Source organism: Lingula anatina, chromosome 8, assembly GCF_051362555.1.
Source record: "Lingula anatina isolate TDL-2025a chromosome 8, LinAna3.0, whole genome shotgun sequence".
Classification (NCBI taxonomy): domain Eukaryota; kingdom Metazoa; phylum Brachiopoda; class Lingulata; order Lingulida; family Lingulidae; genus Lingula; species Lingula anatina.
This window is the reverse complement of record NC_141774.1, coordinates 9,322,501-9,349,095: the sequence shown is the minus strand read 5'-3', so window position 1 is coordinate 9,349,095 and position 26,595 is coordinate 9,322,501. Positions and strand designations below refer to the sequence as shown.

The 26,595-nt window shown below is 37.3% G+C and overlaps 1 protein-coding gene across 4 annotated transcripts in view; it reads right to left on the bottom strand.

The window, feature by feature from the left end:
• The window catches only part of LOC106157526 (transcription factor GATA-4), a 30,406-nt gene extending 8,555 nt beyond the window's left edge, over positions 1 to 21,851 (bottom strand). Inside the window, exons 1-2 of one of the 4 annotated variants that reach the window (XM_013533205.2) lie at positions 21,704 to 21,851; positions 3,280 to 4,001 (exon numbers count right to left, since the gene is read on the bottom strand). In XM_013533205.2, the coding sequence (XP_013388659.2) occupies positions 3,280 to 3,988 (709 nt within the window). In that variant the 5' untranslated portion in view covers positions 3,989 to 4,001; positions 21,704 to 21,851. Of the gene's footprint in view, positions 1 to 3,279; positions 4,002 to 7,891; positions 8,133 to 15,540; positions 15,735 to 21,703 lie in introns of those variants that run through there. The other 3 variants (XM_013533206.3, XM_013533204.2, XM_013533207.2) reach the window with 3 other exon arrangements.
• Between the last annotated feature and the right edge of the window lie 4,744 nt (positions 21,852 to 26,595).

Genomic DNA, 26,595 nt, shown 5'->3' with positions numbered 1-26,595 from the left:
TGCTGTTGTCGAGGTGGTATTATGTATGATATACTTTAACACAGACGTTCGACACGGTGTGTTCAGATTATTTGGGAATGGATTTTGATGCAACTTCGTCTGTTAGTAGTGCTATTTTTGTCATTATGTTATGGTCGTCATTATTATTTTTATTATTGTTGTTTTTTTTTCTTTTTGGTTAAATATTGTATAATCACAATATCAATGCAGCGATTTCTGTACGATTGCTGCACAAAAGTTATTGTAGCCACTATTTCCTCTTCACACTTCTTAGAACTGGGGATTCTTTAACGTGATTGAACGCGTTTTTAGACTGCTATATATTAGACTGTAAATTAAAGCCAAAAGGACAGTTGGATACTAGTATGTGCAGATATTATGCATCTATTCCAAGAAATGCGAAAGGACAAGTATAGCTTTGTTATTGCTACACTCCGTTACATATTTATAGGTATTGTTAATTGGTTCCTTGGCAAAGAGGCAATTGATAAGCATCGCACTAATCCGGGGTACAAACTAGTGAACAACAGAGTTCCATTTTGTTCCGCTTTTAGACACATAACCCTGGCGAAAAGAAGCCAGTGAAAAGAGAACTGTTTGTTTCGGCGAACTATTTGTTCCATCGCTCGCAGCTGACGTGATTTACGATTCACAGCTATAGTGATTGGTTACCAGGAGACGGCAACAATCCCTGCGCACTGGCAACCTAACTCAAAGTCGTATTTGCTTGACTCGTGCTGGTTGAATAGCCTTGCTATTCCCAACACACCCTGTCGATTATTTGCCCACGAAAAACAAACAGCTTGCAAAGTAATAAAGCTTTTCCTTCCCAAGCGTCGTTCCGAACGACTCAAGAATGTTACTTCAATAATATGACCCGCGTTTTGTGATTTCTTTATACTCAATTCCGTCGAGTTGAGGAGCGCTAATTCTTGCCTCCAACCCTTGTGGTTTTTAAGCTCTAGCCGAGCCCTAGCGCTCCGAATTACTACACCTATCTCATCTCGTTCATTTACCTCGTTAAAGATATGCTGAAATAACTTAAAGAGTTTTTTAAGGAATTTTGAGATACACTTATCTAGAGTAAAGTTTGCCAAGCCAATAAAGCCAATGAAACTATCACAAAATCATCGTTTAGTATAAGATAGAAGGCAACTCGAGCATTAGCCTGAGGAGAAAATAAGTACTGGGATACAACAATTCAAATAGCGTGAGATATGGACTACGAGATACAAAAATCGGTAAATATACAAAGGAATGTCCACACTGGGGCACAACGTGGTACCATGGCACTGTGATTTCAAGCATTTAAACATGAAAAGGATGCCGTTTACCGAACTGTGGTAGAACTAATATATTTTTATTTTCAATAATAAGCTCAATACTAATATTTTAAGATGTTGAGCTGAATAATATTAAAATTTGAAGCCAACAGGAAACGCCTATGTAAGAGTGAGTAATATGAGTAATAGGTTAATCTTTGCGGTTCACCAGAACACCAATATCTACACGTATGAATATGGTAGTATCCAACTAAAACTATTTTGGTACAGACATATTGTAGACATGGTCGGGATACTGTCTCCAGATAATATTCAGTGAAAATATATAGCTCATTTACGGATCGTTTTATAACAAATAGAAACTGCAGCATTACTGACGGGGTGACATCAACTAAATGGTTGGAATTCTTTTTGATAACTTAAAACCTTGCGTGTACAGAGAAAAAGTGCGTTTGTTAATATTTTTGCGTATATGGTGTAACAAAAAGTTACTATATTGTGAAACGTCATGGTGTGACTTGTGAACTGTCGTCTGTGCTGGATGTGACTCAATAAGCAACTAAGATGAAAAAAAAATCATATCAGCTGCGCTATTCTATTTAACTGTTTATCGTTTTATAATTCTTTCACATACGGTATACCTATAACTGTCAAAACAATTGAACTTTATGTTATGCTTTTTTCATTAACTGACAGCTTCTTTTTTTAACTTTCGCAATACTTTTCCATTATAATATTAATTTTTCTTTTTCTATTCTAAGATGTATTTGTGACAAGAGGAATTAATATCAAAAATATTTAAATTCTATATCCATATATCTAACTGTTAGTTATTTGGAATAACAGTTTATTCTGCTGTGTCCGCCATTAAAAACATGGTGCTGTGTCCCTGGTTCTCAGTCATTTCAATATATTTAACTGTTTTGATTAAATTTTAAGTACGTCCAAAATGAATTTGCATAGAAGAATCACCAGGTTGACCTACCACTAGTTACAATACTGCCGCTGTCACCAAAATCTGTTCAATAAATATTTATCGAGGGCCTGTTCTATTTTGGTTAATAATTGTTTAAGAAAAATTAACGGTTATATTAACCTAAATATAGGTTAAAGACCAGAAGACCCACGTGCTCAAAGTAAACATGCTAGACACGGGATGCTGTCTCATGAAATTTTGAAATGTTTGAGTAGATAACTCTTAAAAACACGGACACAAAGAAAGTCAGCTGTGGAAACAGCGTCGTAATCAATGTAAATCTAGCTAGAAATACGTAAAAAAAATGCTCGAAGTTTTTGGATTAAAATTTCTGAAATGCAAGACATGTCAATATAAAAAGTAGACATTTAATGTCAGTACGGACTGATAACAAAAAATAAATGTTTCGTCGGTATGAATTGAATGGGTGGTAAGCAAAAAAAACAAAAAAACACAGGTATATTAGTTAATTTGCAAAATCATTATAATAAATGGCGATAGAATTTATAAAAACTATGCACAGGGACTGCAGTTTCCCATTACTTCAGGAGAATAAATGGACATGATTGGCCGTTGTTGTTTTAGCGTTATTGTTTTTTAATCAAAATAATATTTAATGAGATTTAGACGGTGATAAGGATACTTGATAAAGTGGGATGCACTTGAACTTAAATGTCCAGTATAATATGTAGTCTATTTTTGGTGCTTCGAGTGCCCTCTACAATATCTTCTCTTGATCTTGGTGATAATAATGGCCAAGTTAATTACTGAATAGTGTTTACAATCCCTAAGGTAAAGCAGGCATGATTTTCTTAGAAAATCCTATTGAAATTCCGATCTCGCAGGATCTCCTAGAAGACCATATCACTTCACCATTGTCCTTAAGCACTGTACAAACGCGTGTTCTAGATCAATTTGTGATGCCAAATTTTCGCCTACTTTCGTTTTTACTTGCATAACCATTTTGGGAAATACAACTATAAATTTGTATGTATATTTATACACAACAAGGTTACTCACCAGGTCGCCTCATCTGCATGCTATTCCCCATATTGTACGCATTCCACGGATTCAAATCCGGCGAACTCATGTACGGCGTGTAAGGGCTGATTCCGTTTCTCGGCACGTAGCTGGCGTCCTGACGTCCTCCGGGAGAGTTTATAGGCGGGCTTGGCGTCGGCGGAAAGGAGAACCGGTGCGACACGGTGGCCGCCGCTGGGTATCCCGAGTCCTGCATGGACCAGAGTTGGCCCGTCTGCGCTTGCACGGGGGTTTGAGGCGAGCCGTACTGTCCGGGCAATATGGCGCGCGTCGTGGGGACGTAGACGGGGTTGGTAATGTAAGGGCTCTGCCCCGTCTCGTGGTACGTGGGGGACGTCATTGCAGACATGGTGCCCGGGCTTTGAAACATGGCGGCTGCCCTACAGGAGAAGGGGGTGGAGGGGGTGTCCTGGTGGAGGTGAGCTAAAGGGGGGAGGGGGGTCGTCCCTGGGAGAGAGGGCCGATCTAGATGGTTGAAAAACGTCTCGACTTCTTCGGTTCGGAGTAATCCTGGCTCGACGAAATTGACGGCTAGGGCCTCGTGCATGCCACGCCGCTCCGCGACAGTCGAGGGGGGGTCTGGCTCGTGGTCAGCGACGCTGGTCACTGCTTGGTGGACGGATTCTGGACAGTTTGACGGGTCTTGGTGAGAAGCCGTAGGTTTAATAGCAATGGAAGTTAATTCCATGAAATTCCATTCACTGGAAAAATAAGAAATTTAAAGTTAAAGACCATGTCTACTTCTTTTATTATTATTATTATTATTATTATTATTATTATTATTATTATTATTATTATTATTTAAAGGCAACACCATTTTAATCCTTGAAATATTGCATATTTATATCAGACAACATGAATACAAAATATTTTCACATTTATACTTTCACAACTCTGCTCAGTTTGCAGCTCCAATGCTGTCAAATCATACATTCTATTTTCAATAATGATTAAAACTGGCAAATATCTAGTCGACCACAAAAACTTGTAACTTGAAAAAGAGTCGTTTTCTAGATCAGTTAAAGCTTAGTTTGTGGGAGGTTTTGCAATACTTATTTCAGCCACAAATACTCTTTTATTTCACGCCGCTTGCTCAAAGACAGCAACATCCTGTTTCGGAATTATATTCTGAATTTTTATATTTTTTTTTTATTGGAAACTAATAATCAATATCCTCATCCAGTAGAACGATAATTGATTATTTTCCGGTTAATGTTTGACAAAGATTAAGTAAACACTCACTATATAACTCTATATAAGTATACGCTATAATAGACAAAATTTTGAATTCTTATATCTTTTGAATGTGTTACAATTCACTTGTGTTCAGTTATTGAGTATAGTTTTGTTGTTGTTGTTGTCGCTGTTGTTGTACTTCTAATATATAGTAGAGTTTATATTTTAGAGTCTACTAGTGCAATATTCCTGTCGATGTTCAGAGAGAAATCCATAATTTCTGATTAATGATTAATTGAAAAATAGCTATAGATAACGTCGATATCAAATACTAGTATCGATCAATAATAGGACAGAACTCTGACATATTTACTAGGCCTAACAAAAACTAGATGATGAGTATGACAACTACTTTTTATATGCCATGAGTTTTAGTCATAGATCTTGGAAAAAATTATAGCTTGAAAGCGAATAGCTGCTTCCTATATTTGATGGAAAGAAAATTTGGTTTTACCCCGTTGTTTCTGTAGATTTAATCCCACTGATTACGTGAAAAATTCAAGATTATAAGTTCATATTCTCAAATACCCGTTTCGTCTAAGTGGAAAATTAAGAGCAATAATTACACGTGTAAATCCACACTTTACACTCCTCCCTGTCAAATTCTAACCACTGACCCTGAAAGACAGATGTGCAACCCGTAGGTTTTCCAGAAGAAAGCAGACGACAGCGTGTTGTTACGTCACAATCGTTGAGGCAGACGATAATTTATCGCTTCCGTTTCACGGGTGTCCGAACGGGTTATAAATCAAACGCCGTAGGTCGTGTCAGCTACCGGTAATTAACTAAGACCCAACCCTCGGCGTAACAGTAGTTCACTGAAAAGTGATGGGAAGATTTCAGATTTTAATTTCACATTCAGGTTTATGGCCATGAGCAAATTATCCCTACGGACCTATCAATATTTCATTCCCCTGTCGCTCCTCCTGTGCTTCTCTTTCTCAACCTCTCGCCTCAGATGCTTTGGGTCAATTAATATGCTACACTTGCCCATAATATTTCTTAGTAAGTAATGGGAATTTATCAGAATCATATTTCTCAATGGGGTTTATGATGAATGTTGTCACTATGACAAATACCCACACATCAGTTGGATCAAAATATCCCCGCCCTCACACTTCTCTCTCTCTCTCTCTCTCTCTCTCTCTCTCTCTCTCTCTCTCTCTCTCTCTCTGTGTGTGTGTGTGTGTGTGTGTGTGTGTGTGTGTGTGTAACATCTAGTCCTAGTAATATTAAATTACAAAAAAACAAATATTTCGAACACGCCGATGAGTTTCAAATAATCAAACGTACAATCTTAGAAAAATAATGAGACAAAACTGAGACAAAATGGAGGAAAACCTCTCATAAATATCCGATTCAAATATTTTATCAACGTGCTTTAAATACAACTACAGCAAAAGGTGTTATTTTTGATAAAAAATAATTTGTTCGGTCAGGATTACTTTTGTATTTTGTATGTTTGCCGAAGGCCTATTCAAAAATTCAACTTTTCTTTTTTGATATATATATTTTACCCATTGGAACGTTTAATTTGTTAAATAACAATTTACTTAACCGCCCATTGATTTTGAAATCATCGTTCCAGTATTTCCGCGCTAATTTATTTACTTTTCACTACAAAAACTTGGAAGTCTCTGGAATCCTACCAGTCAAACCATTGTTTCATATGCCGGCAAAAATATCAACACCCTTCTTGGTGACCCGAGAGGGTTGTTCGTATACGGTTCGTAGATTGAATTAAAGAAATTGAACAGGGTCATAAATTTTAACCTCTGCGTCATACGCTTCGTTAAAGATGGACGAAAGGTTTCCCCGTTTACTTGAACTTGATGGAACGCGTTTAAGGTGCTATGGTGGATTTTTTATTTGGGTCTTTGTTTTCGTATTTCTGCACTTCCAATTTGTTTTCTTTGGCAAAATGTTAATAATTTTTTATCTGAATGTTATTATCTTAAACCGGAATTTATTTACTTTGTGTAATAATCTGTCAATTATTAATGTCACGTCTTGTAACTTAGGTGTCTTTTTTAAAAAGAAAAAAAAAGCTCATGTGTCCAAGGAAAAAACCATGAATGTGAGGCTTAGTCATGCCAATTTCTGAGGGAAATGTTATGAAATTATATCAATAAAATAATAACATTCACTGTGTGGTACGAACATCTTTACAAGCAAAATATTTTTTATGAGATAAGGTCTCATTTCTCGTAAACAGAATAAAACTATATCTAAGTACTCTTAGGAAGAGATAAATACATACACAACTTACAAACGTCTATATGTTATTATCTGATATTATTAGATGCATTTCTGTTTCAGGAAGCCATTGCTCTTTTTGTTACCATAATATTTAGAGAGGCGACGAATCCCTAGCGGTTTATTTAGAACATGAAGTGTTAGAACGCCGCACAGGTATCCCGTAATCAAATAAAATGCTTCAAGCTAAATATCAGTCCAATAAAGTCGGATTAATCGCCTGAGCTTTGGTCCATATTTCAAATGAAATCCTTAAACGACATTGTCAGATTAATTGGAAATAATTTACCAACCTTCCACTATGTACAGTTTATGTGTAGACCCATGTTTTAGCTTATGTGTGTTATAAACATAAAATGGCTGCAGAAATTTCGGCGTTGCAATATCCTTTTTCACATGTTATTTGAAATATTCACTAGATAGTGAAACAAAAAATATATGCAACTGTCTCGCTGTAAATGCATGACTTGCAGAGGTCCCCACATCCACGTGACTCGGCTATTAGGCCTACTGCTCATACTATAGATTGTCTATTTCCGTTTTTAAGTTAATAATTAAGCCAAGTTAATCAAAATCTGAACAAAAAATGTAACACTTAACGCGTTTTTACAGTGTGGATGTCTGCGATCACGTAGACTTGGGGAAATTCGGGTCAATATTAGTATCATCGAATTGGCAGCACAATTTTTGCATATAGAACTTGCAGATAAGATTATCGCTTTGTCAGCATGCTGTGAAATGTTTCATACGGAACAACGCAACCGTCCACAATACTAGTCTGCATATTTTAGCTATATAAACATATGCCCTCCACAAAAAAGTGCCCTGTCCCGTTTATATAAGCATTATAAATTGTCGATTATTTGCAGTTTGACATCTGAAATTAATTAAGTAAAATTTCGATGACAGATAGTTAAATGTTCGCTTTAATCCTTGCAGTTTCGTTCAAGTTGTTTTCGAAAGAAAAAACACTTAATGGCCGCTTTTTTCATACAAAAAAAACACGTAGAAACACCAACAATCAATCCTATGATACGTCCTTTACAACAGCTAAACGGAAGCGCTTTGTTTTATATCTGAACTCTGCCGTTATACTTACGTCCCCTAAGTTCACTCTGCCCGAAACAACTCAATATCACGACCAATCCCACCGTCCTTTTAAAGCACCATCCTTAACCGTGTCCAGAGCGTCTCCAACTGACCAACCCGCTGACCACTTCGATGGTTAATGACTGCCAACTAAGAGAGCTTGATTTACCGATGTTTGGTGTTTGCTTTGCGAATTAGCGCATTGGGTAGGGCCGATTTCCCGACGAAGGGGTGCGCTGCTTCTCTACAGCCTCGTCCCTTATCAACGTCGCCGTTGATCTGATTAAAACGCCAGTTTATTTACTCCGGTTATTTGTAACAACAGCTTCCCCTGGCGCTAGGGTAACCCGGGTCGTTATTTCGAATTATGCGTTTTCAATTTTCTGCAATTCGGTGTATTTTTTCTTCTTTTTTTTTTTACTAAATTGGAAGGATATGAAATATCTGTGCAGCTACGAGACTGAGTAGTTAGGATCTATTAGATTGCAAATTATTTATCATCATATATTTTTATCATTTATATATAAACTATATATGTACCAACTAAAAAGCAAAGTAACGGTAAGAAAGTCTTGTGGCGAGCGTGCACTTCGTTATAAATGCTAACTTAAAATATGCTACATCATCAAATTTATCTTTGTCTTTTTTAATCTTTTTTTCATTCCGTTTTTTTTTTTTTTTTTTTTTTTTTTTTTTAATATCAGGATTAATCGAATAATTTTGAGCAAGAAAAAAAGCTGGTGAAATTAAAAAATATCACGGTTATTGTCTTGAAGTATTTCCTTTTTCCTCACCATAACGTCAGCAATTCCTTATTTATATGGAAAACCACAATAGCAGCTAATTTTATTTTAACAAATTCGACAATTGAACTGCATTTTCCATGCCCATTTCTTCTTGTTTATATATGTATTGAACCATTTAACACATGTGATACTGTCACTTCCTCAAGAACAATTTAATAAAAGGTTATATTCTTTTTAAAAAAGGGGTTCGTTTAGGCTTTTATATTCCCTAATATGTAACAGACATCCGAGACCGCGGGCCTAGCGCAGCAGGCAAAAATGAAACGTTTTGCTTGTTGTTACCGCAGTTAACTCACACTGACAAGGCGCGTGCGACTGTTAACGTAACCCTCGCCGTGCGAGCTTGTTGAAGTTACGCCACTGTTATGGCTGGGTTGTGTAAGTCCCGTCACTTACAGAAACACGACCAGCAGATTACGCCAATTTGCAAATAAATTATCACGCTTGGATGTGTTTCTAAATCGAAGATGTTTCGCCGATGCGCTAATGGCTTCCCGCGGACATCTGTTCAAAGTCATTAACAGTGCTGTTACAAGTAACACGGTTAAGAAGTTGAGCGGCGCCGAGTTCCTTGCTCGTCTGGCGTTTTGGTTTTATTAATTGCGTCTTCGACTCGTGTCAATCATCTGCGAGGGAAACCTCGACCAATTTGTCAGATTCTCGTCTAAGACGTTTCGTAAGTTGCGCTGTCCAGAACATGACATATTTTTTTAAAATATTTTTTATCTTGAGTATTGTTTTTTTTTTTTTTTTTCAAATTATCATCCAATCTTTCCTTTTAATTCATCTGACTTTCTCCTGTTTACACACACTTTCTACTATGCACTAACATTGTCACCGACGAAGTAATTCAGCTGCACACGAACCTACAAAATATATCACACGCCCCAAGCTGTAAAAATACATCTGTTACTTGTACAAGATATCAAATTCTTAAACTCTTTTTACTCATATTAACCTATGTTAAAACAATACTTCACATTTTACTTATCTAAACAAAAACCCCAAACAAAAATACCGCAGACGTTTCCAAAAGAGAAAAAAGTTACATCCAATACAACAGATGATCAACCAAGAAAAAAATGATACTCTGAAAGTCAATTCATTCAAGGTGAATGCGATAAAAATTGCACTCATTGTCATTTTTGTCATTGGTATCATTATCACCATTTTTATACATGAATCCTACTAATCATGTAATGTTTTTTAAGAATGAAGTCAGTCATAGATACAGTCCGACAGAAAGTTCTAAAAACATGAACAATTCAAGGCCCATCATAAAATTCAGTTTTTATCAAGCCAAAAAAATGTAACAACTGTTTTGTGGTTATAGCTTTAAAAAAGATACCACAGCAAATGACTGGCAATTGTAACATATTGGGAGATAAAATGTACAAACAGAATTTAACCAGATTACTTGAAACACATAAACATTTGTACCAACACAGCATGGACTATTTTAAAAGACACCAAACAAAATAGCTGGAAATTATCAAACATAATATTTATGAGCTTTGGTTTGTTAGTTATAATTTGGGTGAAGAGGAGGTGACGAGGGGATAAACAAACATGTCCTCACGGCCATCTTTAACACCTGGCACCCTCATTTACCTTTGATTTTGACTTAATGTAAGCGTACACCCTGCGTTTCAGAGGGTTCGAGTTAACTCTCTTCATTCACGACCTTTGTTTTCCTTCAAATTAACCACAATTCAGGGGTGTTCTTTCTTTTTTAGTCTCTTTAAAAGCAACGTATGTTTTTCTTCAAGATGATATATATGACTCTAATTCTACTAGATGATTTAATCGTGAATACTTTCCATCAGTTTTTGAGGAGGCTCTCATGTTCACTGGAGTGTCAGGGTGGGCGTGTTTTCCCTTTGTGATCAAAATGATTAAGCGCTTTAGGAGAGTCTCTCAATCAACTCAAGCTACTTGTAATTTTTCCAATGTGATAAATTTAATTGGTGTCAGCAATATTTGACAAAAGTATTAAATAGAATTTTATAACGCATTCCACATATTTATTTTATTACTACAGACCAGTGCACTTCACACAAAATGTAGCTTTTACCAACTTAATCAACACGTTTGATTAGAGAAAATTAACCACGATTTAGGAGTTAAAGAGGACTAAATAAAAGTACATCAAATCCATAAAGCATGTTATCATTTAATCAAATCAGCATTTCACATATCCGGTTCTAAGGCAGCAAATTTAACAAAATTTAAAAAGATGAGATCGAAACTGAGGTCAGGGGGATATATAAATATCCCAGGGCTGTCGTGACTGCACTGTCCTGTCGCGTATAAATCAACACGGCAATAAATACCCAATGGTTGTCGCGGTCGCACTGCCCTGGGCTCGCGTATAAATCAACGCAGCAATAAATCACCTGACTCTGCCAACAAACAAACATTGTTGTGAGTTGGTTTGTATTGAAAAGTTGAGTGATTTTCTTAGCGGTTGTCCCGAACAGAGTATGGAACGCTATCTTTATCCTTAACACGGGGCTAAATGGTAAAGGTAATAACTTAAAATGCACAGGCAGCGTGGTAGTGCACACACCCCATTGAATGATTTTTGATCAAAATCTTTGATTCCTCTTCTCTAACACGTGTATCAGTTTCTCCCAAAAACGTCCATTCTTACTACTCAATAATAAAATTAATTTATTAAATAAACAAAATAACGAGAGCAGATTATGAAAATAAAATCAGAAACGCGTGCACGTAAGCACATGCACACACGCGCGCGCGCACTCACACTCGTGCATCATCGTTCCAGCAGTGATTACACAAGGCAGGGTGCTGCTTTTCTCACCTTTGAGCCGCTAAAGCCGCTCTTACAGGGGCGTCCCCAGGTATATCGAGCCTTCAGGCGCCCTGTTACACAATAACAGGTGAAAACATATTTGCTGAGACTTAGTGTGGAGGAATTATTGGAAATGTACTAGAAACAAGGCCGCGCCTGTCTTTTTGGAATGTCAGACGACCTTTTTTTAGGTATTGGCGGGAAAACATGTTTGTTGTCATAGAAGATGGGGTGAAATTCGAATGCCGATGTTTTGTAAAATGTTACAGATAATTGATGTTCTCTTTATAAAAGTAAATTGGTGTGCACATTATATTTTATGATGAGGAAGCAAAATTTTGTTTGTTGATGAAAATCATCAAAATGTAGTTGTCGCTGATTTTAAACATTTTCTCGAAATTTTCTTTAATTCTCTCCTTTAATTATACATCTCATTAGCTTAAACATGCAAAACATTCACAATATAATAAATCCGTGAAACTCACCAAGACGCATATGCCTTAAACCTACCGACGGTGGAATTGCCAAAAATAAGCAATACTCTTCAAACAAGCGCCCTCCCCCTCCAATTCCACCTCCACCGATCAACCCCCTTAAAATTGACAGCGTGCGTTCGCCGTTATCTATCCCCATTACATAACGCCGCTAATCCGCTTGTAAAATCTGTTTCACCTGCACGACTAAACATCGCTGTAACTCCGTAACAAACGCCGCGTTAATATAACGTTATTTGGGACGGATCAACCCGTGCCAATATCACCTCTACTGTTTTTATACATTGTGCTAAAAGTAAAAGCTAACACAAGACCCCGTGTACAGACAAAGACAAAAAGACTTGTCTTTCTTTTGGAGAACGCCTTTTTTAGACTACCTACTGAAGTTTCTATGATGTTCTGTTGTTCAAATATGCAGTGTTGGTACTCAAAGAATTCCACAAAAGCTACATCACCATAATAAAAATATTGTTTCATTGAAATACTTTGTATCACATAACGATGTTATCTATTAAAATTCGTCTGTCCATGTATATGATATTTCAGTTATTTTATGTGTTTGTTATATGTTAGTTAATTATTCACATTTTGTTTTTTGTTTGTTTGTTTGTTTGTTTGTTATTATTTATCCATTCACCAATTCATTTTTGTTTTTCTTTACTTATTCATTAATTGGCCAGACACTTCCAAATATTTGCATACAGATACAGTAAGACGTCACAAATGGCTTCGTCACGTGACATGACGTAATGGCGGCAGACCGTGCGGCAAGTGTCCTTATTATCATCATGTAACAGCTCACAACAGACCGTATCAGGTTCATCACTAATTGGCTAATTAAATTTGATACGAGGTGGCCATTTTACACGCAAAGTCTGATTAACAAGATATGATTTAAGCTTGATTTTCCTTCGTGGTGTTGAATATGACAATGATGTAGATTACAGAGTAACTGTGTTTTTCTTGTTTTTTTCTGTAAGTTTTTTCCCTATAAGTTTAAATATTCTGGCAATTTGCTCTCCTAATTTCTCAAGGCTATTTCCTCTCTTATTCTTATAAGCTCACTTTATATTTTTTCTTTGATATGTCTGGTATGAAACTAACTGAGAATCCAGTTTATAATGTTTAATCAAAACCCTCTGCAAAAAAAAAAACATATATGTATGTAATAGTATATTCCTGAAAATATTCATGTACTGTCCACTGTTTGTCCTTTATCAAAAATATAGACTTTGGCATATTTTATAAAGATAATATTTTCTTAGACGTAATTTAATTTCGGATATCAATTTCGAACACAATCAGTTCCTGCTCATATTTTCTTTATCCACACTCAATAGTTCACTAGTAATAATTCCCCACACACATGCATTGCTCAAAATAAAAAAAAAGGTATTGTCCATTCCTCGGACAGATTTGGCCATATCACTTAAATTCTTCAAAACCCTAGTATTTGCAGATATCACCGACAAAAAATGTTTCCAAGTGTTAAAAATCTTGATGCTGACCGCAGCGTCCATTCAGACAGCGTAGAACTATATGCCAACTTGTCAGCGTCGAGTACTAATCGAGATTGTGCAGACGATCTGCCAAAATGCCGATTTCCTTTAAATTCTTTTAAATTAGACAAAGAAAAATGGAGGAGAGCCAATCACCTCAGTGTGTCCAAGAAAATTGGGATTATTAAGAAAAATCCTGGATTCATTTCATTGTTTTTTTTTTTTTTTTTTGTTTTTTTTAATAAAATTATTCATTCTCATGAAAAAGCTAACCTTTTGAAAATATATTTTTGAAAGAGTTCATTCCTGCATTGTGTAAAAGAGTGATCCACTACTGATACTGAAATAAAAGAAAAATACAAGATGGTTCAAAAACCAAAAACGTCACTTTTTAACCACCCCCAAATCCCCAAACCCAACCGTTCCCATCCTCAACTTAAAGAAAACTGCTAACAGTTCAAGTGCTAGTGACCAAACCCAGTGACTCTCAAACAAGACGTAACGCCCGGCGTTTCATGTCGACATGTTTAAACTCGGCGACCGCAATCGTTTGCCGTCGGATTAAGAGGGTTTAGATGGCGAACAGAGGGGCTATTCAGGACATTATAAGGGGCAGTTCGAGCAGTTTTTATCGTCTTAAATCGTCCTGCTTTCCTTTTATATTGTCTAAACGCACAGGTCAAAAAATATAGTGAAAAATGTTTCATATTCATATTCAATTTTTTTAATGAAATAGCTATCCCTGTACACACGTAACATTTAACGTGTAGTTTAAATACATAATGCTTGCTACTGTTTATATGGGGTAGACCACGTGAAAAAATTAATAGTCGACTTTTTTCAATTTGGCGATTGATAAAATAATGATAGAGGGCTGCACTAAAATTGTCAATGATGCTAGACCTTGTCCTTCATTTATTAATTGAATCACAAATATCTGGCCCCAAGAATGTTGACATGTACTGGAGAAGGGTGTGAGTAAATATACCAGTTTGTTCCCTAGGGTCGTCTGCTTCTAACCTTTGCTGGTGGTAAAGATAGGACAGGTCTTAGGAGCACGAGAGGAAAGAACGCTTCTTTGTTTGCAGGTACTGTCAATCATCAGATCGTCTCAGTTATCGAAATGAAGTGACGCTTCTCTTCTCCGTACAGACAAGATACATTGGAGCAATCCGTGATTAGATATTTCCATTCACTCTCATGGCTTCCTGTGTAGCTGTGAACGAAGCCCCAACATAATCCAGTTTTCATTGCCATCTGTAGCCATCAACCAACGTTCTACTCATTTTCACCACCCATTTTCTTAAATCTTATTTTGGTCTGAATAAGTTTTTGGTAATAACTGCATGCAAACAGTATTTAAGCTTGTTATTTATCATTTTCCTGTGGTGTTTCCTGTCGAAACTGCAAAATGTTTTCATCAGTTGGGCAAACGTCAGGCCTCGAAAGATTTCAGGTGACACGGGAAGTAAGTGAGGGAATTGAAACGTTTATACTATTTTATAATTTATAATGAACACCACAAAGGGAAATATACAACGGGCAATCAGTTGTCATTGACATCAGGTGTTCTTTTAGTTTTTTTAAATAGATTTTTAATCGTAAAATGTACATCAGAATGAGATGCATGCTTTTTGGAGATCACAGCGCTTATGGTAATGCTTTTACCTCTTCTTTTTCTTTTTCTTTAGCAGAGTGGAATACAAATTTTACAACTGAAACTGCGGTCGTCGTGAAATCTAAGACAGTTCATTGAAAGATTATTCTTCAAAATCAACCTCAATCTGCATGTTCCATGTAACATAACCCGGCCCCAATGTCTATCATATACATTTCAAATACTTAGGAAACTTATCCAAACTCCAAATGCGTGCATTTGCACTGGCGTCGTACCCAAACGCATCAATGGTTCCACTTGACAAAAACAGAACAGTTTCTTAAAAAGTTACTTCGCTGTACAAAAAATACAAATGAGTAAGAAGTATAAATAATTCTATATTAACATATATCAAAGCTCCAAAATATCCCTGCGAACATCTACCTACCTGTCTTTAATCGCTTTGTGTTCTCAACCGTGATCAGGTTCTTCTCCCCTCTGATAACGAACAGACCAAAGAGCAACTCATTCTATTGTAACACATCTTAAGGAGTATCTAAATATATCTAAATCGTCCTTCCAAAGATCGCTTGCCTTTTATGAAAATGCTCGCCCTCGGCAGAAGAGCGTAAGAAACTTATCGCTGCTTCCCTGCTGTATAACAAATCGTGCTTATCGGGGCACGCTGAGCGCACGCGCCAATTTCCCCCCAGTTTCTTCAAGCCGACCCGGGGAGGGGCTGGCCAGCCGTAAGATCAGGTTGTTAACGTCTCACCGGGCGTCCCAGCGCGCGGCACGCGCCTCGGTGAGATATACAGACACTTAACGCCTCTCTTTGATAAGCACTGTTCGTTTGTTTCTCGAGTCGGAAACAAAAACAAGCGTTGCGTCCGTAGGAAAACTTTTCTTATCGAGCCATACTTCACACAACAATATCAATTTTCTTAATCTGATCGAACTGGACAAAGGTTCTGAATGTCTTATTTTTTCATTTCCTTTTTTCCTTTTTCTGAGTGCTCATTGTACGAGGTGTAACATTGCAACCTTTTTTGTGTGAATAGCGCAAAAAGATTAAGCATGATTGTTTTTTTTTTCTATCGTTAAATACCACTTTGTATGGTCACACGTATGTGCGAAGTCATAAAATAAAATCACATTCTGATAAAAACGTGCAAACTTTGAGTTTTTTTTTTTACTTCCCCCTTTATTTCTTCCTCAATTTTTTTCTTTCTTTGTTTTCCCCTTTTTTCTTTCCTTGTTAAAATGTCAAACATTTCAAGGTTTAATCGGATGAAACATGCGCATGTGTTACACAATAGGATCAAGCTCTGATAACAAATACATGGATTTAGAGTTTTATAGTTATTTTCTTCCTTCATTTTTTATCTCTTTCCTTCATATCTTTTTTAATCCAAATGGTCAACGTTTGCAAAGTTAAGTCAGATCAAAGTCCACAAAAACTGCGTGACCTTTCTTCTTTTTTCTTCCTGTCGCCATTTCACTTTTTCGGTAAGATAAATCACGTGTATAAAGTCGTAAATAACCGATCGCGATCAGTGACCATTTTAAAACAAAAAATATGTCGTTGATCGCGCGCGTAACAGCCTCCTAAAGCTGAAGTGCATTTCTTATTATCTTAACAAGGACATACTAGTATAGGGCTTTGAGTAGATAAACTCAGCAAGTGTGATCAATTCAACTGACCTCTACTATCTTCCCAACCCCGTCTTAGAGCTGATATAGGTTTCTTAACAGGCCGCTGTGCAGATATTTTGCCTTCTTAACAGATAGCGGTAACAAATTTTGATAAATTTGAAGTAACATTGTGTACAACTACTGTTCTTTGAGATCTGAGTACTTGTGAAGTGATTGATAGAGTAGTTTAAGAATGCATTACATGAATGGGGAAGTTTTGATAATTAAGTGTAAGTTTCTGTGCAGTTATTTCCTCATTTATTGTTATCTTATAATTGTTGAAAATTGTTACTGATTTTTTATGCGTGCGTACGCGCCCGCGCGTTTGTTTATGTGTACTCAAGCGCGTCTGCCACCCAATTTTACACGTGCGACCACAATAACCTTCGTAGTAATCAGTTGATGTGTTTTTATTAACACCAATTTTCCTAAAAATTAGGACAGTAAAATACCACATAGTTTTTTACTTGGAATGATGAAAGTACACACCAATAATGTTTGTTGTTATTATTTATCAACATTGACGGAAGTCGTGTTTTGACAGCTGAGAAATCAAGAAAAGAGGCAAGGATGCATTATTTTGTCATTTTTATTTTATCTTCTAACCCTTTTTTGAGAAGTAGTGCATTTGTCCAGCATTATAATTGGGAGCACATCAGTATGCACGGTATATATTTGTTCCGAACTATATATTTGTTCCGAAGAGAGCTATTGGGTGTATTTGAATGCTGCATTTACCCATACATATAGACATAAAAACTTGACAATATAACAAGTGCCTTTTCTGGGCATTGCAGTTATCTAATTTCAGGCTATTTTCCCCCTCATTTACTTTGGGGGAAAACTGACAGTGAGCGTGCGCACGTGCAAACGTGCTCAAACGTATGTGCTCTCTTACATGCCCCCCTTACCCCCATCAACTTTAAAAACTTTCATTCTATTTGGACAGCAGTAATATTAAAAACATGCAATTGGCAGTGAAGTCCACGGGTCTTTTGTTTACAGAACCGTCTAGACGAATCCACTTAACAACTTAACTTAACAACTCGGAGAAAAGAAACTGTGGTAGAAATAGTCAGAATATAAACAAATCACCAAGATGGACAAGGAGCGTTGGGCCGATAGAGCAGCTCACTTTCCCCTGTACAATACGTTTTCCGTATCAAATGAGTCCGATCAAGTTTTTAGAAATGTAAACATTATTTAAGAAGATAAAAAACAGTCACGCAAAGAGGTTGTTTCTTTCTGGGAATATTGATGTTTTCTGTGAAAACGAACCTCCCGTCAACACCGTCTTCCCAGCTGCTGTAAGGTCACGTACACGTTAAACTAAGAGAAGATGAAAACAAAGTGAAGTAAGGCATAAAAAGCTGACGCGTTATGAAGGACAAACCTCCAGCGACTCTCCCTTTCTCTCTCTCTCTCTCTCAGATGGTTTCCTTTCCTTCTCTCTGTCTCTCAGATCTTTTCCTCCTCCCCCCCCCCCCCCCAACTCTCTCTCTCTCTCTCTCTCTCTCTCTCTCTCTCTCTCTTTCTCTTCGTCTAGATCGTTATTTACCACCAAGTACATTTCTGGATTAACAGTTGACATCGTATTTCAAGTCATTATTTTCGTGTTAGGTTGACTCACAGAAATCAACCTGTATGGCATCTTTGAAAAACCCTCAGCTGTACTTCTCAATTCTCATCATAATATTTTGTCTGCTGCTTTTTCCCTGATAATAAAAGTAGAAAAAATAGATAATAGCTGCAGAAAAATACAGCTTCTACTTGCACGTGCCTAGTAGCTGTTTCCAAAGGAAAAACTGGAACACTAGTACTAGTGTTCAGCCGTAAGACAGTAAACGAGGAAAAAAAGAAATTTTATTATTTCATCCAGCATTTCTTTTTCAATCTTTCTTTTTGCTGTCGAAAAAATAGTTCGGTCGTGTGCTTTTTACATCCTGCCCTCCTGAATAATGAGGATCAAAAGTTGGACGTCAGCTATTCACCCCTTTCCTTGTTATGCAATAACAATTATTATAATCGAACACATTTTTTTCAAAAAAAATCTGAGAGAAAAATAATTTAGCAGATTTGATAATAGCCAAATACGTGAAACGATCATCTTGATGTGTCGACATTGTTTAGCTATTTGCAATGCCTAATCTTTAGTGAGATAGTACGTTTTTTTCATCAAAATACAAAAAAGGTTGTCATCATCAGTGATCGTTGCTTTTTACAACTATGTTTGTTACTTTTTGGCGCAGCTGGCAAAATGCTGCAACGAGGAACAATTTGCTAACAAAAAATACCGCTTTCAACGACAAAGGTTTGCAATTGCATCGGTCATAAAACGTTACTTTCACGTGAATTCACGACAATCCACTCCCGATAGTACTATAACTTTTGCCACACAAAGGTGTTAAATTTTATCTGTATATTTTCAGTCCTACATTATACAAAAGCACGCCATACATTTTATAGAGAAATATCCTGCCCGTTTTTCAATTTCATAGATGAAATAAATTGTTATCTAACCACACTATTTCAAATGATATGTTTAAGGATTCTTTGCCCCTTCCCCCTAGTTTTTGTTCTTTTTTTACGCTTCTCTTGAATTTTTTTGGGCATTTTTACAGGCTATTTTCATGTTCAGTTGAGTTTTTTCGGCATTTTAATATTTCAATATCTGCCCATGCTTATGTTATATATTCAGCATAGCTTTATGCAGCCATTATACTGGCAATTCCAGAATTTTTGAAAAGAGACATATTCAGATTAACTTGTTTTAAGAAGGTGCAGCTTATAAGAGTGCAGACTTCCAAAAACTGTTAGATTCCTGACGACATCAGGAACCGAAGATATATCCCTTACTTCTATTGAATATCTCTGAAACCACAAGCCCAATATTACTATTTCCCGTGTAACATTTGCCCTTAGCTGTCATTGTCAGTGATGGCCTTATCTCCGCATTTCAGCAACGCGATAAAGACAACTGATTCTGGAATAAATTTTAGCTCTGTTCGTTTAGCGGTAGCCATTCTTTGGTTGAAATATTTCATCTTTATACAAATAATCTCAACTCAGATGTATTTCCCCTCATTGCTGAAATAGATTAATGATAATATTTATAACTAAACGAAGCGAGTCACGCTTGCGACACAAACGACCCTAACTCTTACCAATCATGTTCATTTTCCGTATGACGCCAAATGGCAAGAGTTGTTGGGAAAAAATGACGTTATGTGACAGCGTCCTTCGTATGTTTTTAAACTACACGCAGAAACCATGTAAAACCTTAATGTGAGAGCGAGCCATTGATTTTACAAACACATTCAACAATGTGTGCTTCATTTAATCACCCAATAGAGTTTCGTTCGCTACTGTTTTTCGGAATATTTTTGAGATGTTCTGCAGTATTGCTCAAATTTATGCTTCCGTTTACCAACCAACCAAGTATGCAATTAATTGGTCACTCTATAGCCTTAGATAGATATGTGTTAACCTTCATATACATCTATTCGATTGATTGCCCTGTATACAATGGACCATTCTCTTAACACTTGCAGAGAACATCATGTCCAACTTTACTTTGGGGACTCCACGGTTGATGGCTTTTCTCAGACCGGTGTTGAGATTCGCCCTTATTGACGGAAAAAGTTCCGCTCTGGGTAAAAATTTGCCCTGGCACACGCAGGTTTCATGGTAAAAGGTCTCCCTTTTCAGGACCCCCCCCCCCCCCCCCCACCCTTTTTTTTAATTTTTGACTACGGACCTGAGATATCACGACTAATACCATCCATATGTGTCCACTGTTTTATGCATACTCCTAGTTTATTTGAAAAACTGTTTGACATTTCCGAGTCCCGTTTTGCGATGCTTTTGACAGTTTCAGTCATGAGAAACGTTACTGTTAATTGTGTATTACTTTATCACTTAAGTCCAAGAACTGATACGTGGTATTTTCATTGACCTCAAGCGAGAGGTTTCACACGTTGGCTTTTTAAAGCAAACGCCATATTACCACGGTTTCCTCTGCAAAGACCACACGCACGTGAGGAGGGGGAGGGGGGTTGTAAAAAGAAGCAGCTGAGACTAAAACAAATTATAACAGTGATTACTAGGCGCTTTTCTTTCCTCCAGTGTCATTAATAAACAATCAAAAAGAGGGATATTCACTCAAACTAGCAAGCTGCTTTTTATTTACAGTAAGTGACCCTAGTGTTTTGTCCAATAAACGAGAGGAGAGAAAACGGCAAATGACACTGGTGCTGAAATTACCGGAAACATTTTACAACCATCAATACGCCATCAGCGAACAACGTCTACTAGTGCGTGTGTTCGTTTTACCTGATTGGTAATTACAGGGGATAAAAGAGCTCGCTTTTACAACAATGAACAAAATAAGTACAAAAAACGAAACTGTTTTAGGCACAACAATTTGTTTTCCAAAAAACAGTCAATTGTGCATTTTTTAGTCCATATCAAGCCTGAGCAAGGCAACAAAAAGAAGCAATGCAATGCGAGACCTTATATCCACCTCATCATTTAGCTATCGGAATATGAATTTTTTTCACCCTTAATTGAAGAACGCTTTTTTATTTCTTAAAAGCCGTTTGCGTCTATCACAGCATTCACAGCGGTCACCCGATAGATACTTAATTCACCGCAATGACGTCGCCAATCGGTTGTCAATTTGTTAAACTAATCTGACGCAAATCGGGGTCTTAACATCGAGACCCTTATCTATCCTCAGCTCTCCTGGCTTCTGCAAGCTCGCGGCCCATTAAGAAGCACATCCAAGATAAATTTAGCCCTAATTGTGGCAGAACGCATGGTGCAGGTCGACCACTTAACTAACTGTCCTTGATGGTCATTGGTAAAACCTAATGGTCAGTTTGTCGGATGTTACACTTAACGCACAGTTTGCTTACCTTAATGGTTTTGTTATTTCACTCCTACTGCGTCCACGTGTCTCGTGCAGCTCAGAGTTGACTTAAGCGTATTAGAGAGGGGAGCAGCAGATTTTGTTGAGGGAAGGTGAAAGGAAGAGAGTTGTAACGTAATTTTTCATTGGCCAGAGCAGTTGGCTGCTGTTCAAAACGTCATTGGACAGTGAGCTGCGGTATTGACCACGTGCTTGACGGAGTTTATTTTTGTGTGTAAAAGAATTATTTCATGCTGTTCATTCTGAATGGAATTTTATTAAAAGGGTATTAGAAAATATCCATAATGAAAAATTCTGAATATTTTAAACTCGTTTTAGTATGCGTTAACATGCAAAATGGAATACAGTACGCTCCAGTCCATTTACGTATGCTTTTCTTTCTTAAAAAAAGATATTGCTATTAAAAGTGCACCTTTTTTCAAATTGCAAACTACTTCTTTATGATACAAGTTGCTCTCTTTTGCTTCCAAGTCTCACTTATTCTCCATCCAAGACTTTATTGGGCCTTATACACGTTGCTAACTTGCTTAAAAATTGTGCTAATTGCATGTTTAGGGGTTCCAAAAATGAAACTGAAAAGTGAACATATTTTCTGTATTGAAATTTCACTCCCACCCATCCTTCCTCCCTCCCTCTTTCTAGTTTTACACAGTAGCCTCGCTTTGGCAGCCGGGCCGGGTCCTATCTCTCTCTTGCACTTCCAGCCCTCGCCTCGGCGGCGCCGCAGTCCAAATACAACTAAATACCCTACTTCTTGCTACAACCGGCTTTTACATAGCTAAAATATCCAGCTCGACTTGGCAGCCAGCTCTTCTCCGAGCCCTACCACGTCGGGCAATTTGTCAAATACATTCCTGTTTCTTTCCTTTGTGTGGCATGTTTCGTGTTCCCCGTTCACACAGCTAATACTGTGAACTTGGAACGATTCTAGACTGACTTAGACCCGCTCACAGTCTTATTGGCGTCATCAGACGACCTAATTTCTTGGAAACTCCCTCACACCTTTGCGTTTAGCATTTTTGATGACACAAGTCACCTCTCGCGGGCATTAATGTCTCTTAACCTCTTCAAAGAAAATAAATACCAATGATCAAATCATTTGCTCCAATTAATACCTTTAAACCTTTTTCAAAATAATGGCAAATTTACTTTGGTTTATCTACTCAGAGAGAATACTCAGGGAATCCACCGGTATGAGATGACCCAGTCACCGTTTGGACCCTTATGATGACGTCAGACGTAACTGAACCTGGTGGGTTAAAGTTTGCACAGGTTCAGAACCGTTCCAAAGCGTTTCAGAAGTGAACGGAGACTCCGTAGTTTGGGGAATGCGTCAGATTCTTCAGCCCTCCTAAGAACAGTGCACCAACGAGTGGCCGAGATTGACGCTGCGATTAAGGGTTTTATGACTTCTGTTTTTGTACTTTGTCAGTTTATACAAGGCAAAAAAAAAACAAGCACATGGTCTTGTTGTGTTTGATTGACATCTCCACTGGAGAGGGAATCGGAACGAGATTGTTTCATTTGATAAAAGATATGATTTGATCACCCATGTTGTTCATTGTATTTTTTTCTTTAATTTCAGGACACATAACTAAAAAAATAAAGTTAGAATTCTTCAAAAATCAAGGTTAAGATCTATTCAGTTTGATCCTATAGATCTACTCTTTTCAGTAGATAATTCAGAAATGTTTGAGGTCTGTTGACTTTAGTGATAGTCGTAAAATAAGTATAAAGAATTAGGGAATAGACCTAAATAAATCTCTCGCCATTGTTTTGAGAGAAAGTGATGAAATACGAACACCGGTAACAATGCCAATCAAGATAAATGTGTGACAATAAAAAGATTACATAAATTATCCTTTAAGCTTCCGGCACGCTCTTTGAATTCAATTTTATTTAATCTTTATTTTTCCGCACCATTGCTTTTCTTTATATTGAAAATCCTGCCTGTCTTTATTTTAAGATATGGCAATGGTATTTATTATTATTTTTCTTTTGATATTAAAACATCACAATATTTATAAGTATAGTATAACCCATCCGAGACGGTAGCCATCAGTGTCAAGTTTTTTTTTTTTTTTTTTTTTGAAAAGTAAATCTTTGCCCCTCTAGTTGTCCAAACCTGAGAAATGGCATAGAACCTAATCGAAATTTGGTACAGAATAGTGATTTTGACGCCCCCCCCCCCCCCCCCCCCCCCCCCCCCCGCCCCGTCCTACATCCTGGCTACGGACCTGCTATTTAACAATCCCTGAATTTAACTGTCTTTAAATCTACAAATATTTTTAGAAATGTGGAATCTTGCACAGCAATTAAGGCAATGTGCTCTCCCTTTCTTTAGGACTTATTGAACTTAATGACTATTGCAACTTTCCTTTCACCATTAAGTATATACAGTAAACGCTAAAAGAGTCTTGTAGGCCTAATAAATGTTAAATTTCTACTGACATTCTTCCAGATCTCGATTAATTCGACACAGATGATGTCAATTTTGTCACTCGAAAAGAAAACATCCGACGTGTTATTTCTTTTACTATTAAACTCGTTCATAACATGAATGAGATCACCCTCCGCTATCGCTAACGTAGCACAACAAGACGTTAAAGATATCATATCGCCCCTAGGTTCAACAAACTCCAAAAGAGCATTGAACATTATTAGTGCAATTGAGAGGCTTGCTTGCTTTTCGCGGCTTATGTTTCTTTTCGAATTTGCAGATAAAAGCCATTAGGACTGCTTAGAGAGGTTGAGGGACGCCGGGGTTCAACAAACAGGCATTAAGATAAGGGTGTCAAAACTTAAACAAGGAGGCGATAAGGAAGCCCGAGAGCACACAACTCTTCTAACCGGTTGAGTAACAGTTCTAAGAGGGGTGGGAGTAACGGTGCGGTGTAGGTAGAAAAGGCATCCCTTCGAAAAGATGTCTGTGTGTTTGTTTGGGGGGAGGAGGGGGTCGATGGGGGTCGGGGGGGGGGTGTGGATTGGAGGAGGGTTATTGGCCCGACCCTCCTGTTATTTGTCAATTATTATTATTATTTGTAATTAATAAAAAATTAATTCTACTTGTCATCATTAAAATATGTTTCACATCTTACGTCATAGGGCCAAGAGAGCAGGAGAATTTATCAACTGTATGTTTCCTCAGCTGTTAAATATTTTGAAAGCGTGTTGGTATATGACATCAGTATTGAAAAAAGTTTTGGGAGGCATTTAATATCGACCTTATTTTTCTGTTTATTCCATATATACCAAAACTGAAAACAGTGATGGATACGTGCCATGAATAACAATTTTAATTCATAGCAAAAAAAAAAAGAAAGAAAACAACAGAGCCATGCACTTCAGATGTTGATTCGTATTTGTGGTTTTCATGAAATTCAAGTGTACTGACTACAATTCCATTGACGGGGGCATATCCCGGTGGCTTTCGGTACACTTCGGCAAGATTTTCGTATTTCAGTTAAAGTTTGCCAACTGATTTCAGCAAGTCAGTCCAACTTAAAATCGAATGCTTGAGCTCTGTTTCTCTCCCTCTCTCTCTCAGCTAAATAAGTTAATCAGCGAATAACCGGCCACTGAAGCTCTCTGAACCACCAAATGACCGGGACAAATTGTGCCAAATTGTTCCCAAAACAAATCACTCCTAAAGTATGTGACAGATGACGAACGCGGCCACTGTGTAGTGTCACCGTGGAGAGGGCACAGTCGCGTGTCATTGACATCCATTAGCCCCGTTTGGGACATCCGAGTGTGTTCAGACAAATGTTTCAACCGGTTTGGGTTTAGGTACCGTCAGGAGACGGTGGTAATGAGCTTTGGCTCTTACTTACCATCTAGTAAATTGGTTTAGTCCGTTTTTCTTCCTGTAAAGACAGTACGACAACGCTGATGCGTTTGCCGGATTCCTTTTTTTCTTGTGCTAAGATAATGTCAAATTCTAAAATTTGTATTTTTTTTTTCTTTGAACAACATGTCGGTTATTACATGTATATTGACCAAGCAACCCCCGCTAATAAATCACTGTACATCAAATGCCAATTTTTCAAAACTATCCGTGTCTCAAATTTGTCCCTTACTGTTCTTTTACCCGCCAGTAACTGACAAGTTTACCAAAATGTTATGCTAACCCTCTCCCTTATTTCACGAACCGTAGCAACCTTTGCGACGTTGAACAAGAAACATTTCAAAGTGAGATGCTTTTTTTTGTAATTTGTGAGGTGAAAACGGATAGAGGTCTCACTGACGCGTGAGCTGCAGATATCAAGATTTTTTTAGAACGTGCCATAAATGAAAAGTCAGTAAGACAAATGATACATTTATTTCAATTCTTAAAAGAAGTATTGGATTTTATTGGATTTTTGGTTTCGAGGACCTCCCCCCCCCCCCCCCCCCCACACACACACACACACACAACCATGTCTTTCTGATTTGCGTAGAAAATAATTTAAGTTTTATTGAGAAAGAATTAAACGGTCATTTTATACTTGTATCCATGGCGATACATGTTGCTCAGGCATATTGGTTTGCAAGTACTGTATTTTTGTTTCTCAAGAAAATAAAAATAAAGAACAAATTCAAATACTCTGGCATTACCAGTGACTCGCAATCAACGCGCAGTGCCACTTAAAACCATCCAAAATTCCTTGCCCGTCAACGGCGCTCTTTTAAATTGTTACTTTTGTACTTTGGTGACAGAGTAGTGAATTCCACGTAAGTCATCCCTTTTTTCGGCACTCAAGCAGGAATTTGAAGAGTTTTAAGCTAATGGAGAGCTTTCTACATTATTTGAATAACTTCTTCGGTGAGAGAAGGCTTGACATTCGTAGAAATTACGCGTCTGGCATTCTCTATTTTTTTTTCAGCTCTTAAGTTCGA